The 17,197-nt window shown below is 40.4% G+C and overlaps 1 protein-coding gene across 2 annotated transcripts in view; it reads left to right on the top strand.

Annotated features, from left to right (window-relative positions):
* Positions 1 to 17,197, top strand: part of LOC310930562 (contactin-1a-like) — a 63,546-nt gene that overhangs the window by 18,532 nt on the left and 27,817 nt on the right. The window contains exons 1-3 of one of the 2 annotated variants that reach the window (XM_083893591.1): positions 556 to 605; positions 12,852 to 12,990; positions 14,382 to 14,420. In XM_083893591.1, the coding sequence (XP_083749717.1) occupies positions 12,933 to 12,990; positions 14,382 to 14,420 (97 nt within the window). In that variant the 5' untranslated portion in view covers positions 556 to 605; positions 12,852 to 12,932. Of the gene's footprint in view, positions 1 to 555; positions 606 to 12,851; positions 12,991 to 14,381; positions 14,421 to 17,197 lie in introns of those variants that run through there. The other variant, XM_083893590.1, reaches the window with a different exon arrangement.

The raw sequence follows: 17,197 nt of genomic DNA, 5'->3' as shown, positions 1-17,197 counted from the left end.
ACATGAGGAAAACAGGATTCATGTACTTTAGTGAGTTCCTCAGGCTGAAACAATTGTGCCTTTTTTCTCTGCTCATTGTTGTTGGATATGGGCTATTGTTTCTGTATGAAAGTACTGTGTAACGTATTGAAAAAAAAAATGCATTGATTGTCCTCTCTGACATTCCAGAGAAACAGACAGATGAAAAGTACTCGTAAATACACTTCCAGATTGGACAATATCTGATTGTAAATCAATAGATGCTTTAATTACATTTGAATACTCACTATTTTGGACAGGACAGAGTGTAAAAGACTCCCCAAGTATAAAGGAAATTTTGTGTGACTCTAAGCCTTATTATCTGTGCCTTGATGACTCCTCTGATGCGGGAATCAATACAGTCTGAGTGGCTCTAGGGGCACAGGGCCCACTACAGGAAGCAGATATCTTCAAACTATCCATTATGGATGAGAGGAGTAAAAGGCCTGATAAAAGAGGAGAAGGAACGCCAGCAAGACCGGGCCAGAGGAAAGATAGAAAGCAGGGATAAGGGGGAAGAAGAGGATGAAGCAAAGGATGGTTGGAAGAGCTTAATCAGAAGAAGAGCGGGGGAGGAAAAAGTGAAGGTGAGGATTTGCAGCGGGACAGTAAGTCTGGTTTGTTTTGTTGTCGTCGCTCAGCTGCCTCAGTGTGGCTGTGCCTCCTGCAGTGTTGATGTAATGCTTTTTTTATTTCCACCTGAGAGAATGGAATTGCCTCCCTCCCTCCCTCCTACAGTGTGTTCTCACCTCTGCAACTTGCAAGAAACATATTGTATATTTTCTTCTTCTAGCAGCAGCAGCAGCAACAATGAACAAACATCCTTATCTTGCTACATTGTCGTCTTCTTACTTATCCTTCCATCCTGTAATAATTTGTTTCATCCCCACTGAGGCTGCCCCTGTTATTACTCTGCCTTTCTCTGTAAGTCTCCCACCCCCCCCCCCCCCCCCTCCGTCGCCACTGTGCCGTCTTTCCTCCTCCTCCTCCTCCTCGTCCACTGTGACGTGAGGTCACAGCTGGGGAGCCCTATGATTTGCCAGCTAAGTGTTTATGTGATGGAGGCAGACGTCTGTCCCGCACAGTCCCTGTGATGGAGGAAGGCGGGACAACGTGACGGCCGTTGCTAACCAGCAGTCGCAGACTTAATCCTGAGCCATAGTGTTGGAAAAGAGATATGTTACTGCTGGCTCCCTGCTGCTGCTGCTGCTGCTGCCAACTCAACGCTTACGGGTGCATGTGTGTGCACCTCGGGGCGGTGTGTGTGCACGGGAACAGAGGTTGGTGGCAGACTGATGAGCTCACTGTTTGGTTTGTTTGTGCTGCTGCTGCTGCTGGGTGGAGGTGCCAGAGCACCATTTCTGAGCAAGTTTGCTCACTTCTCTTGGGTTACCAAGCACGCGTGTATCCATGTGTGTGTGTGTGTGTGTCAACTCTGCTGGCTCTGGGACTCTGTCCTCTGCAGAGAATGGCTAATTATTTGCTTGTGAATGAAACCTCCTCCATCAACACTGCAGTGCTGCACAAGGAGAAGGGTGAAGCTCTGGAAGCATGATGTGAATGTTCTGCACTCTGTCTGCGTGCGGTGACTGCACAAGTTTCCTTTTTAGTTTGTGCGATGTTGCAAAGATGGTTGGTGGCTATTAGAATGTTTGTTGTTGCTCCTTGTCTGCATTGTGTGTTTCTAAAAGTGCAATATGTAATCCATGTTTTTTCTCGAGTCGTTGCTTAGGGCTGGGTCATAACTTCTGCTTTCCGTGTCATGTATGATCATCAGGGCCGAATCGTCTAAATGTGCATTGTTAATTGGTGTGTGTTGTTTTCCTGGGCCTTGTTTGAAAAAAAAAAATGCTGCACATGCAGTTGGTGTATCACAAAAACATCATCACTAATTTATCACTACATGTAAGCAAAATTTTATGTATGGGCTTTTACGGTCAATCAACAGCATCAGTGTGACATCATATATCCCTGCATCTTCTATTTGATCTTAGGAGATAAAACGTTTTCTCGAAGCACGACCAACAGCAACATCTAGAGAAACTGTTGGTACAGTTTCTTCTGTTTTCACATGTTCGGTATTGTGTCCTTCTTTTGTTCTGCTCATTCTCTGAGAAGCAAAAAAAAAGGGTTTGAAGAGATGATCACATCTGTGTAATCACGGCCAATTTATTTGAGTTTAAATTTGAGCCTTCGAGAATGTGTAACACTGCCTTTCATTGTATTGATCAACCATGAACAAGCAGCAGGGAAGAGGACGGGTTGTTTACCTGCGTTATGTGATGTGACAGTTGTCTTCTTGTTGAGCATCAACACACCAATTCGCTGCCATAGAAGAGAGTGTTTGCAGAAAAGAAACCCATTAAGACAAGTCAACAACAACAAAGCAATGAAAAGCTTAAATATGTATTTAAAAAAATGCCTCTTTCAGGAGCTAAGAACGTGTCACTGAATATGCACTTTTGTTTTCCCTTCCGTGCGTTCAGTCTTCTCATTATATTTAACGCCACATCAAGTGTGATTACAGGGAGCAGAAATCAGGACACTGCAGAATTCAAACTGCTAAAAGACACACACACAAACAAAAATGACTCACACACACACTGTCGCACACTCTCCACTCCATTTCAGCACAGTATCTATTTTAAACTGTATTTGCCATTCATTTTTTTTTTTTAATGTTTATTCAGTTTTTGATGATCTGTTTCCATCTAACTTCACTGGTCCACAAATTAGATGCAGGATAATAACTAAGCATAGTGAAAACGCCTCATCTGCATCTTCTGTTAGCTGTAGCAGACTTTTCAATGATAAAGGAAACACTGTCCATCATCTACCAACACAAACGTGCAGATATCTTAAAAACTCTGGTTAAAACAAAAAACAAAAGTGCTGTTATTGTCGGAGCGATGTGGTGGAACAGTCTTATTTACGTCTGCAAACTTGTGTGCACCCTATACTCCACACTCATCGTACTCCTACTATTTACTTTTGCCTGTGGATTATGTAAGCGCTGGGGAATATTTTCCTCATTAATTATGCATTTTCTCACAGGTGTGTGTGTGTGTGTGCTGTCGCTCGAAAGGAAACGATCGCGTTGTATTCCTGTAAAAGGGTTAGATTGTGCTGAGTCAGAATTATCGGGTGAACAACATCCAGAGGAGGAGAGGGGGGGGGGGGAGCATATGAATGAATCCAGCCAGACACGAGCCTTCTGCGTCGTCTCTTCTCTCCGTGTCTCGCCCCACAACGCTGCACATGCTTCGAGAGATTTGCGCTTGTGCTTCATGAACTCGCTAAAAGGAAAACACGGTGCTTGTCGCTTCTTTTAACTACTCTGTTGACTTTGTGAGTCGCTCCTTCTGTTTGATGTGAATAGAAGCCATTTGATTGGATTTTTGTCTCGAGTACCATCTACGGCTCTCTTGACCTTATTGCTGAGCTTTAACGACTCGAAGGTCGGGTAAAGAAATCGGTGAATTCAGGATTATAATGGGTATGTTTCAGTGCACTCCGCTGAATGAATGCACTCTGTATTCCTTAAATCTTTTAAACCTTTTAAAAAGTTCAATGACTCTCAAAGAGAAGATTATATACAGCCTCAGGGAAGGAGCTTTTTTCAAGCTGTAAGAGCAAGGAGTACGGCACTACTACAGTAAATGTGGTTTGTCCATCTGTGGACAGATGTTTTATCAATGGGTTAGAACATCACCATTGTGCACAATGCAGTCACAGAGTACTTGAAATGAAAACGAAGACATGGAAATAATTGCTGAATACTATTCGGCTGGAACTTTGACATGTAACAATCTGCTGTGATCAACCATCCATCTTCTACCGCTTTATCCTCCACATGAGGGTCCCAGTGGGCGCTGTACCAACCTCAGCTGACATAGGGCGATAGGCGGGTCACACCCTGGACAGGTCGCCGGTCCATCACAAGGCCATGTAGAAACAAACAACCATTCACTGTTTAGAGTGTCCTATTTGCTTAATCCCCATATTGGATGTATTAGGTTTGTGGGAGGAAACCGGAGAACCAGGAGAAAACCCACGCACACATGGGGAAAACATGCAAACTCCAAACCTTGTCCAAACCCCTGCTGTGATAAATTGAGGTTATTTTCTCAGGAACAGTTGAACATAAATTTCTCTTTTAGACATTTAGATAGCTTGTAAGTAAAGACACATGATGAGAAGTGATTAAGTATAATTATAGAGAGATGACTGAAAAATATATTAGCCAATAGTTAAGGATATCTTTCATGTCTTGTCATTTTTTTTGCAAAGTTTATTTGCAAAGCATGCCTTTTCTTGTACATACTGTATTTCAGCAATACATTGTTTTTCCTCGTAGAAAGAGCAGCTTCCTCTGCAGCAGTAGTGAGCATGTTTATGACAGTGCTGATGATGCATGTGGCTCACTGCCAGGCTCATGATGAGAGGGAAGTCAGTGGGTTGTTTGAGTGCAGGGGGGAGAAAATGGCTATGTTTTCAATTTGAATTGTTGTGCTGGAGCCTTTTGGTTTATATGTGTATGTGTGTATGGTGGGGTGGGGTGGGGGGGGCTTAAAAGATTAAACCCCATCTTGGCCACAGTGGTGAGAGAAGACCCCTCTGTGCAGTGTTTTCACCACAGGGAAGCTTCTTCACTGGGGTCCTATTTGCATGGCTCCCTGTCCTGCTCAGGGAATTGGCCTTTTCTTTTCTGGTTGTCCTTCTATCCTGCTTTTTCCGCCTCGTAGAGATCCAGCAGCACTGCTCATTTTCTGAAGCAGACAATAGAGTGGAGTATTTAGGACACTTGGCAGTGTCGGCCTGTTGGAGGGGATGAGGACACGGGCTGTTAAGTAGCTCATCTCATCACACAGCCACTGTCATTATAGCTCTCCACAGCAAGGTAAGCACTGAGAGGCACAACCACACACACACACCACACACTCTCCTGATTGTTTGACTGCGTCTCATAGGTTTGTGTGGTGGTGGTGGTGGTGGTGGTGGTGGTCGTCTCCTAATTCTTGACCTGGGGGCAATTAAGTTTAAAGTGTGTGGCTTTTGGTGCAAATGCTTTTAATCACTCCCTCTGTTAATCTGTTACTCAAAGTTGAGTTCACACCCCAATGATGGACTGAGTGCTAGCGCAATCATTCTATTGTTTGGTATTTATTGAAGCTGCCCATTGTAGAATAAAATGACACTCTCCCTCTGTCCTTCCATTGCATAATCTGACTATATAGACTGTTTTGCTTGGTATACTTAAGGATACACTAATGGCTATATATGAACTCTTATCTTTTATCTGTATATAGCTTTCATAGACATCAGCTGCAAGCGCCACTCAGTCACTCTGTAATTATCATTATTTACAGCGTGTGTAACCCTTCAGTGAATGGGACCAAGATGAGTAACCTTTTTTAAAACATGTCACTGGTGTCTCCTCCTATAGAAACATCTTGACCAATCTCTTTATTGGGCAGATGCAGCGTGAAGTAATTAAGCGGAACGCTTTTGTTCTTCATGGAGCGCACGTCTCCTCTGACCTTTGCCTCTATGGCACAATTTATCAAGCGCAATGTGACATACATTCCATACTTGGAAGCACATTCATATCTGAGATTGTCTTCAGTATTATTCTTTCTCGGCTTTTGCGTGGAAAGGTCAATGCGTCAATGTTTGATTAATTACTGTTTCAGAGCCGTTCAGATATTTTAAAGCAGTCGTCAATAGTCCAGTATTTATCCCAGTTTTATTGCTGTCTCTTCCAATTCTTACTTATTGGGCTTCATTTAATGTTCTTATCAGTCTTGTTCATAAAAGAATAGTCAAGAAGCCCATCTCAGGGTTTACAGCCAATAAGCAATTACAGAAATAGAAAAACACAGGCGTAGATAAACCATCCATGTAGTAATCTTAGCACCTACTTTGTTTGTACTGTCTTCATGATTCTCTCGGTTGAACACTTGCAATCCAGATGACTTCCTTGTTGCCTTACATGGAGCAATCTGTGGTTCAGATTATGTACTGCATTTTTGCATTTGTTTACTGACCGCTTCAGTCCAGGTCCATTTCACGTTGGTGATATTAAGATCAGCTGAGGTCGTTGAGCCTGGTCGGCATTTGGGGGCATTGTGTTGACTGCAGAGGTTTGGTTTAAGTGGCTTACATTAGCATGGCGGCTTCTTCTGGGTAAGATGCAGAGAATGAGAGAGTCAGATGGAAGGAAGACAGACTGACACAGGGAATAAGCCATGACTGGATTGTCTGCAGCTGGATTACATCATGAATGATACCTCATACAGTTCCTGTCTCTGAGTTTGGAAGGACATATTATTGCATGTGTTATATTATTATATTAAGTGTTATTTGAGCTTTGATTAAAGTAAAAAGTGAGACATTAATTGTGAACACACAAGAAACTAAGCTCATGACAGTTATTCTTTGTCTGGACTGCAATAATCCATATAATGATTCCATGATTGCACTCATTATAGATCTTGATTGCATGATGTTGAGTGACTGATTGTCACATCAACGGTTGGTAAGCTAGTGTTGGACATATAACCAGTATTACAGCGCTGCCACTGCATTATGTTTCATTTTTATTTATTCATTTGTTTAACCTTTATTTCACTGGGAAGTCCCATTGAGTATAAACTATTCTACAGGTGAGACCCAGCTACGCCAACAACCTCAATAACACCCTGCTTCTTGGTGACATCAACTTGTCGGCATTAGCAAGACTTAAACTAGAAATGAAGTACTTTTTATGTTGCTGTATTGATAATCAGTATTGGTGTAATTCAATAAAATTTTATTTGTGTAACGCTGAATCACATCATACATTATCTCAAGGCACAACGTCATCGAGAGCACAATAAGCAAACACTAGGCATCATAGGAGAGAAAAAAACTCCCTTTTAACAGGAAGAAAATCTCTGACAGAAGCCGACTCAAAGATGTGCGACCGTCTGCCTAGACTGGTTGGGGTGAAAGGAAAAATGGGAGACAGCGGAGAGGTGGGGAACAGAAAGGGAGAAGAGGTACACTCTTAGAAATAAAAATGCTTTGTAGAACCATATAAGGTTCTTCGGCTTGTCCTCATAGAGAACCCTTTAGGAGGGTTCCAACAATAACCCTTTTAAAACCCTTTATTCAGGAAAGGGGTTTAAAGGGTTTTCTGGATCAAAATGGTTCTTACTGGAACCATTAGTGTTACCAAGAACCCTTGAAAAACCATTTCTTCGGGAAAGGGTTTTTCAGGTAGGACCTCAGCCCTTGTAGAAGGACCCTTTTGGAACCCTTATTTCTAAGAGTGTCGACTGAAGAAAGAGACCAGGAGCAGATATACAACAATTGTATCAAGTTCTAAGTTTAGACAAGACAGTTCTGAGTCAGTGATGACATGTTCATAGTAGCACAATGTCGTTTATACAAGCAACAGAAGAGATTGTTGATAAAGAAGTAGAGTGATATCAACTTTATTTAGAGCATAATAATAATAATGGTGAAGATATGTAGCGAATGATAATAAATATATAGCCTCGCAACTGGATCTGGATCCTGCAACCTGCAAGATGAGGACACATAGAGGGAGAGAGGACCGGAAGGAACGTGTAGTGTTCCTAATAAAGTGGCCAGTATCAGTGTTAGTGTTCCTAATGAAACGATCAGTGTTGTGTGTAAAGAAAACAACAACTTTCCATTTATCATAGTTTTGCACATTGACCACACACACACACGCACGCACGCACGCACGCACGCACATCGCTCGGCCACAGCTCAGCCATAATTAGGTTTAAACCTTGTTCGTCTTGCTTATAAACAGAAACAAGCAGGTGCAGTTGTGTGTGTGCATCTTGGGGTTACTGCTTCATCTGCTGTGTAATAGACTTGGAAGCCTTTGTCTGCATCCTTTCATTTAATTGAATAACACTGTTGGCCGTCTGGGAGATATAAACCTGTTTAACAGTTGCAGAGTATAGTCTTATCTTCCACTCTGACACAGAACAGAGGGAGGTCAACTTTCAGCACTGGGGCTGAAGAGACACAGGTTTCCTGTGGCTCATTTGGAATGAGTTTGTATTTTTTAAACCATAAATAATTCATAGGTTTGACGAACAATATTACCTGCTATGTGGTCAAATCTAACTCTTTCAACTTAAAATGAAATGCACCACAGCATGTGTTGCATATGTATTAATGTAAAATACAATATGTCGCCATAGCAGTTGTCATGTGAAGAGATTTATGCTTTATCCAATTTCCATTTAAAGGAAAAAATGGTAAAAGTTAGCATTTGACAGCAAACTCCACACACTCCAAACTACAAACAAGTCCAGTTGCTTGTGGTGCAGTAGAAGACAGAAAACAGTGTTTTTGTCCATCAATACTTGATTAGTTTTACTGTTTATAATTTCATTAATGTGCACCAGGAGGCTCAAACTCCCATCAGGCTTTGGGTAAATAAATCCAAAGAGATGATAAAACTAACGCCCCCTTAAACCAGACTTAGTCACCACTGCTGCTTCGAGGAGATGTCAGACACACAACGTCTCACTTAACATTTCATCTTCATTTAATCTGGATCAATATTCCTCCACCAGCAGGATTTTTGGTGATGCCACTAAATCTCTGTGTGTTTTTAATAGCTGTTGTTTTCCTCATCATTAGTATTTGAGTCTACATCTTATGTCTGGGTCTAAGTAATGTTCCAGAGGGGATGATGTACCGAGGTACCAGCTCACTCTTAAGGCATAGTTTGACATTCTGGAAACTGCACTTTCTCAATGAAAGTTGGATGAGTCCTGACATTATCTGTCAAATAGGACGTTTCTGTGTAGCTCAAGTTTAGTATGAGGAAATAGGTTAAACCTGACTCATAAAGTCTGCCCTTTATTTGCTGCATATATGAGATAATTATCAATCTTTTCAAACGTTTGTAGATTAAAGATCTGTATGGTGTGGCCAAAAGTAGGTGTTTTTTGCATTTGAGTGGAAGTTGAAGTAAAACATCAAACGCTGATTATTTTCAGTCAACCACCTGATCAATTAGCAGACTGATTGTTTCAGCTCTAAAGACCCTGCGGTCTCTAGACGAGAGTTCTAATTGAGGAGAAACACACACTGTGACAGTGCGTGATGAGGTGCTCGTCTTGTAGACCTGCGATCTTCCTGATGGAAATCACACATGATTGGATGCTGCAGTTGCTGGCACTGTGTCTAAAGCAGTGCTAATTTTTTTTCCTCCTCTGACTGATTAAGACCAATCCAGCGTTAACCCCATCTTGGATTCCCCCTCGCAGGATTACTGTAAATCTGACTGATTGTGGTGTTGATTGTGGATATGTGTGTGTGTGTGTGTGTGTGAAAGGACTGAAGATGGTGGTGGTGATGGTCTTTAGGGGGGTGGGGGCTGTCGGAGGAGCAACATCTTGCTTTTGAAGTCCTCCACTCTGACCTCTTCATCGTACCCTCCTCCACCCCATCATCGTTTCCCCTTCGTTCCTCCCCCACATCGCCGCATCTGTCCCGGTTGATAAGGGCAGACGTTTCTGTTCAGTTCCTCACTTGATTATGCAGCTCGCATGAGGCCAAGCCACGGAAACCGAGATGTTTCACTCACTTTCACTGAGCTCACCGTGTCCTAAAGGGGGCGACGGGGTCATGATAAATATCACAGATGACGGTATTAATCATCGCAGTACGGCGACAAAATCCCTCCCCCCGCCACCAGCACCAGCACCAGCGGCCTCGACTTGATGTAATATAATTTCTGATTTCAGACTAATGAGGTTGAGAATTCTAAGGGGAGCGACGGTGAGAGAGATTGAAATTGAAAAGAAAATCCACCAAAATCAAAACCACAGGCACGAGCTGTAATAGCACCGACTTCATCCAGAGTGTGATTTATGAGGGAGAAAGAAATGGCCTTGTTTGAGGGCTGTCACGTCTGGGCCTGGTGATTTACTCTGATAACTTGAGCGCTCTCATCACGTGCATTCAGGCTTCCAAGATAGGACAGGAGAGGCCCCCATTAATACTGATTATATGAGCATTCTGCCTCTCTGTGTGGTACTGGTATGACTTTATTTTTTACACTATATCAACTCAGTGACAGTTCTTAATGGGATAGATGGGATTGGTTCTTTCACCATGTACTGTGATTCTCCAAAGAGGCTCCTTGTTGTCTACTCTAATCTCATAAGTGCATCTATTAAGATCATTTATGATTTATGAGTTGGAGAAATGATATTGCAGGAATGTAGCTGGAGTGAGATAAGTGGGAAAGAGCTTTAATAAACACATTTTTCAGTTCTTTGACTGCTGATTTCTTATTTCCTACAGAATAGCACATGGGTATAAAAAGGATTTTCAAGCAAACACTGACTGAACACATGCCGGCAAATCATTACGTAATCAGTACTGTAATCTGCATCACATCTTTCCTGGAGCAACACATTATGATGCATCAGGAAATTTAAAAAAAATGAAACAACACAATAATTACAAATAACCACTTGTATCCTGATCATTTGTAATGGAAAGTTGAACAACTTCAGGAGTTGCAGCGATTCCTCCGAGCACACTGTGTGTTTGTTTTAACGACACCAGCAGTCCTGTTCCAGAGGAAAAAATGAGTGTTTGCCTTGTTTCTTTGCCATTTCTAAAAGGCCCCCCCAAAGCACAAAAACTGCTCCTTTTGAAAAAGTGTTGCTAGGATACAGGCCAGCGTGAAAATGAAATCGCCTCTGTATTGTTTGGCTGCAGCTGTACAGCTTGGACATTATGTCCAAAGTATTGTGTGTGTCATAACTGTCCAGGGCTTTCTTTTTTCTTTCTTCTTTGTGTCAAGTGTAGCTTGCAAATTAAACACATTCTCCTCAGTAATCCATTTTCTGCAGTAAAGCACCGTTTGTCTGCGGAGGTGAGAACTCAATCGTGCTGTCACACTTTCTGAGTCTGAGACAGCCGACACCTCAGGCTGATTTCAAAGCTCTAATAGTCTGCCTCATGTTCAATTTCACTCTAATCAATGCACATCAGTCCGGCATGACCCGATAAACCACGTACAGGTGTTTTAATATTGAGCTCAACATTGTAGCAGGAAGAAAATAACGCAAGATTATAAATTTGATTGCGAATGTAAGTCGTCATGCAACGATAAAAAACACTTATTATTAAGATTCTGACGGAAATCATGCTGCAAAAGGTACATTATTTGTTTTCAAAATGTCAGAGGACAACTGATACTAACTGATGCTGAGCTTTACACACTTTGCCATCACACAGTGACACAGTTTTCCATTTAATTTCCCTTGAGGTTGTGCTTTTTTCAACAGGATATTTAACTGAATGATTAACTGGGTTGACTTAAAGGCGCCATATGTAAGAATGTGGCCAAAAACGGTTACTACACTCAATTTCAAAAGTTTTGTTTATCGCCGCCATTGTAGCTCAGATGTAACTGGCAACCCGTGGTTGCTCGTCAGCTGAGACTCTACTGACTGCAATGATTGGTAGACGGCGGTAGGTGGCGCCACATGCCAAAACATGATTTCAAAGCATAAACATGATTTGCAGTCTGCAAAATATTTTTTTTTAATGCAAATATTTTGGCTGTACCGTTGTTGTTGGTGAGTTCAGTTTGTTATATGAACATTATTCCTGAGTCTCTGTGACATATCAGGAGGATTTTATGGCCAGTTGCTTTAGATTTATTACATAATACACCTTTAAAAGTAAGGATGAGCCGGTGCGATACTGGGCAAAATCACTGGATCGGATATCAGACAGATAACAATGTAAAATACTATGCAATCCAAACATCCTACATATATCTATATATAGTTATAGAAATATGTATACACAGTTGGAGAATTATGTCTCTTATGACACAATGTGTTTACAGTTTCATAGTTTAAAGGGTCTAAAATGACTGATGTATTGGACTGATATCGGTATCGGCAGATACTCAAGTTTGTGACATCAGTGTTTACTCCACATCTCTATTTCTACTCCCCTGTTCCTGCGTAACCATTATTTGAGAATCTCCTATGATCACATGGAACATTTTCAGCCTGAAATATGTTCAGCCATGATGGAAAACTCTATCTTTTTCTCTCTGTAAGCACTCTGTCCTTCCAAGCTTTTGACAGCTGTTGCATTTAATCTTATGTTGGTGGGCACGATGCTGAGAGCCAGTGTTATGGTGTGATGTCAACATCTTGTGGGCAGAGAGTGAGCACTCTGATGCCCACTCATGTAAACCAGTGTCCAGGATTTCCTCTGGCAACTGTCGAAAATGTCAGTCATCTCGTGTCAACCAATCAAGGTTGCTTGTGTGTTGGAGACTTGACAGGAAGCCGAAACACATCCAAGTTGTTATGAATACTGTGTGTTCATGGTTCACACTGTGCAGCAGAAGCTCGTGGCACGTACAGTCTCCACACAGTGAGGTTTTATCAGGAGACAAATGGCTCCTGTTATGGACAATTTCATGCAACGAATGCTTAGATAATTGGATTAATCCAATCGTTTGTGATTAAATAACATGGTTTTGTTGGATTTCACATTGAAGTAACTTTATAAGACAAACCAGACCTTTAAAGATGTTATGAAAAGCACTAACTGTGACTCTCATATTGGCTTGTTTGTTGTCTACAAATAGGGGTAAATCATGTCAACAGCCAGTTTATATGTATTGGTCCTGTGTTTCATCTCTGTGGAGATTCTATCACATTTCTGTAAACTGACAGTTTCAGCAAACAGCAACACTGGCTTTCTGTAAATGTAACGGCCTGTCTCTTTTCTTGTTCTCCTCCCGTCTCTTTAAGGAAATCCCGACAGTCCACGCTAATGTTCCCTCATCTGAGCTTCTAGCTTTAACCCCACCAGGTGGTTCTCACTTCAGCACCATGCTGCACCTCACCCTGCTCCTCCATCTCCTCCTCCTCCTTTCACACTCCTCTGCAGGTCAGTCACACGTCGGCATAAATGATCTCATTATGTGTGAGATTTTGATCTTGAGATGAATACCACCACTGTTTGTGCATGATTTTTTTTTTTTTTTAAGGAAATGTGATGCTTTCATCAACAATTTATTGCCTACTGTGACAATCGTGCTCCTTCGACTTAACTACCATGTTTATGCAATGGTATTAAACTTCTCATATTAGTGCTGCAGTTGATGCTGCAGGTGTGTACATGTAAAGAAATAAGAAACTAAAAAAACAGCAGCCCTAAAACTCTTAAATTCATACAACTTTCTTCTCAGATTTGTTCAAAAAAATGGGAGCTTTGATCAGGAACTTTGATTTCCCACCATGTTCTTCTCACACATACACTGACATTTAAGCAACAATTTTGAATATTTATTTTATTAATTTATTTATTTGTTTAATTTATCCCTTATTTAGCCAGGAAGGTCCCACTGAGATACCAAATCTCTTCTTGGGAGTACAAAAGATAGATATAATAATACAACGATGGATATAGTAGTATAAAATATGGATATAATATTATAAAATATGGATGTAATGGTACAAAAGATGGATATAATAGTTCCAAAGATAGATATAATAGTACAAAAGATGGATATAATAGTATAAATATGGATATAATGGTACAAAAATATAGATATAATAGTACAAAAGATAGATATAATAGTACAAAAGATAGATATAATAGTACAAACGATAGATATAATAGTACAAAAGATAGATATAATAGTATAAATATGGATATAATGGTACAAATATATAGATATAATAGTTCCAAAGATAGATATAATAGTACAAAAGATAGATATAATAGTAAAAACGATAGATATAATAGTACAAAAGATAGATATAATAGTATAAAAGACAGATATAATAGTATAAATAGTATAATAGAATAAATGTCTAATTGCGATTGTTTTGACTTAAATTGTGATTGTGATATGAGAGGGAACGGTGCTATTTACATAATAATTCTCAGTTTCATTTGAATAACAATAATTTAAAATAATTACTGTCAGAAAACATTTTGTGCAGCTCCGTGAGAAACAAAGCTGTTTTCTTCAGCATGTAGAATATGATGTGTACAGGCCAGGACCATTTTCAGGGGAAACACCTGGCAAGACGAGAAAGATTCCTACCTATATAAAAATCATTGCTATTATTGTGAGCTGGAAACAGCCTCACAGAGCTAATAAACCATTATACTGTATTTCTCCTGGTGTGTTTCAACAGACAGCAGCCAACCAACAGTCTCATATTGTTATTATTATTATTATTATATGTGACATCAGTGCCATGACGGTAGAACAAAAGTCATTTATCGTGTCATGGTTCAAATTGCTGACTTGAAAACTTTTCTTACAGACGCATTATTCAATGGGGAGGTGCCTGACTTTTATAGAGGTGAGTACATTTCAACTCAAAGCTTCCACTCAACATTCATGCAAGTTGTAATCATCAAAATATCTGGTTATACTGTAACATCAGATCAGTGGTGATGAGGGTTTTAAGGTGATGACAGAACAGGACTTTAGAGAATGTTTAATAACCACATGGGTCACAGGGTTGACAGGTGAGTTATTTCTGTGCAGCAATGAATTAGTGGAATTTGTGACTTCTTATTCAGACCATAATAAAAATAAATATATGAAATGTGAAAAATAGAAAAGCACGACACCAGCAGAACTAAAAAAGAGTCTTCCTTTTGATTAAGGTTCTTCAAAGCAGAGACGAGCTGAGATCATTCAGTGGCAGCTTAATGAGGCTGTGGCCTTGGAGCTTACTGTCAAGACTGCGCTCAGATCTGTTTGGGAAGAATAAAGCCAGTTACCTGTAGCTTCTTACTTTATTAATTTATGAAACAATATTAAAGTTCTAAAAAGCCTGAAAGCTTTGAATTTAATTGGATTAATTGTGAAGAAACGTGCTGAGACTGTACAGACTGTAACAGAGTTGTTTACCACTTCCTCTGACAGACACAACTGTTCCTGGAATTTTAGTGAACGGGGATTCGTTCAACATTTCACTCACCTTCTGGCAGACGACACAGAGAGACAATCGAATAAAATACAGCCCTGTTCTCCTTTCCCATTAATGAATGAATGCACTGATGCTAGAACATGTCAGAGACATAATACTTCAATGAAATGTTCATGTCCTTAATTTATACTCCCTATTCAAGACTTTGTTCTCGTTTACTGGAATACAAAACAAAGGAAAGATCTATGTCTAATCCAAATTGGCTTCAGCTGCGGTTCTGGCCTCCGAGCCGCCGAGGTACTAAAACTACAACGGCGCTTGGCTGTCAGGGTTAGTTGAATGACATGCAGTGACATACTGCTCCTAATCGTGTGGTCGACAATAGGGAATGACTAATGGTTATGGCCCACTGTTGCTATTCCTGGATTTCTCCTACTTGCAAATGTACATTAATGGAGATGGTCCAACACAGAGCTCAGTACTCGCCAGATGGATCTGGGATGAGCATCAGAGCCAGAAATTGTATTACAGTCACCATGATTCTGTGGGGTTTTATGGATGATGGAAGAGACAGAAAATGATATGTATACTTTCCGCCCTGTGTCTACCCAGTAAGTTGATTCTGTTTTTTTCGGATGCAGTTTACTGTATATCAATCTTTTGAAGAATACACATAATCACATATCAGATATTAATACACTGTCACACCCTTGTTTGCTAAATATAAGGCTGCATCCATAGGTGACTGAGCATAAAGTCTGGATATTATACCAATTTATTTATTAGGATAAACTCCTTGAGATGTATCATCATGATTACTGAATTATTTATTATTGAAACAAAAATAAGTGCCAAAGTAATACATAAATTAAAAAAATAGCTATCAGAAAAGACATCAGACATCCATGCATTATCTACCGCTTTATCAGATAAACAAAAAAGACGGAAATATTGATAATATCCAAAGAAACCTTAGAACCACAGGTCAGAGGTCAGAGTGGCCACCAACAGACAAATAAGTGTAGGTGGAAATTATTCTCATCTGTTAGAGCTTTAAACATAAAAGATCATTTGCCATTCTTGCACATGTGGGACGTACTTTAGAGCGGGAGGTCACAACCTGCTGTAACAGATATGCAAATACATGAATAGCAAAATGGGTTTACATAACAATTCAAAACGGGAACATTACAGAAGCATCGTTACCCCTCAACAGGTTAGCCTTTACCTGGGAGAAGTCTTTTCTTGTGGCTGGTAAAACGGTGCCGTTTGTGATCAACAGTAACACGGAGAAAGTACTTGATGATGTTACGTATAAAAAAGCCTGTGTTTAACAGGATCACATTTCTGCCGTCTCCTTCGTGAGGTGAGCACTGAAGTCAGGATAGATGAAGATGCGAGACTCATTATACTCCGCTTCCATTCTCTCCTTTTAACCTTGTCCTGGAAGTTAATGAGCTTCATCATAATTAATCTTGGCTAATCTTGGCTCTGTCACTTTGTCGGACTGTGCAAGCTCTCTCAATGGTCGACGAGGTAGGGACATTTTTCACCGTCCTAGAAACTAGAAATCATCTCACTGCCTTTTACAGATTCTTGTAGAATGTAGACTTTGGTTCTTCAAGTCATCAACTTTGTCCAGCAGGTCAGAGTTGATTTTTTCTAGCAGTCAAACATGAGCGACATAACCGGCACATTGTCCTCGTTTAGTGAACTTGTTCTCCCAAAGTAGGGACAGGGGATTATGAAAGCTGCTCAGACTACGATGAACAGGATCCACTTTTGTATCAGCATATCAGTTTTGATCTGCTGTCATACAAAGATTGGAGTGAGTTGTGCTGTTCCGTTGTGGAACGGATACAAACAATGAAATTCATAAATCTTGTGATTGTTTACTGTCAGTCCAGGTCAAAAAACATGTGGATGAGGATAAAGAGGAACCAAAAAAGCTAATATACTTGTGAGAAGCAAACTTGCTGCAGCCATCATTCCCATATGGAAACATGACTGACCATTATTGGCTTTGTCTAAGTGCTACCGAAATCCACATAGCAGCACCTTTAAAGCTCTGGAATTAACATCATTTTCGTGCATGAAAACCAAACTGTGTAAACAAGAAGCTGTGATTCTATGAAGGGTTTGATGCCAAATTATATATTTTTTTGCTGGCTGTCACTATGAGGTTGCCAGGCAACCAGTTG

This window comes from Microchirus variegatus (assembly GCF_963457635.1).
Source record: "Microchirus variegatus genome assembly, chromosome: 8".
NCBI lineage: Eukaryota > Metazoa > Chordata > Actinopteri > Pleuronectiformes > Soleidae > Microchirus > Microchirus variegatus.
Note: the sequence above shows the minus strand (reverse complement) of the source record. Positions and strands in the feature narration are given on the sequence as shown.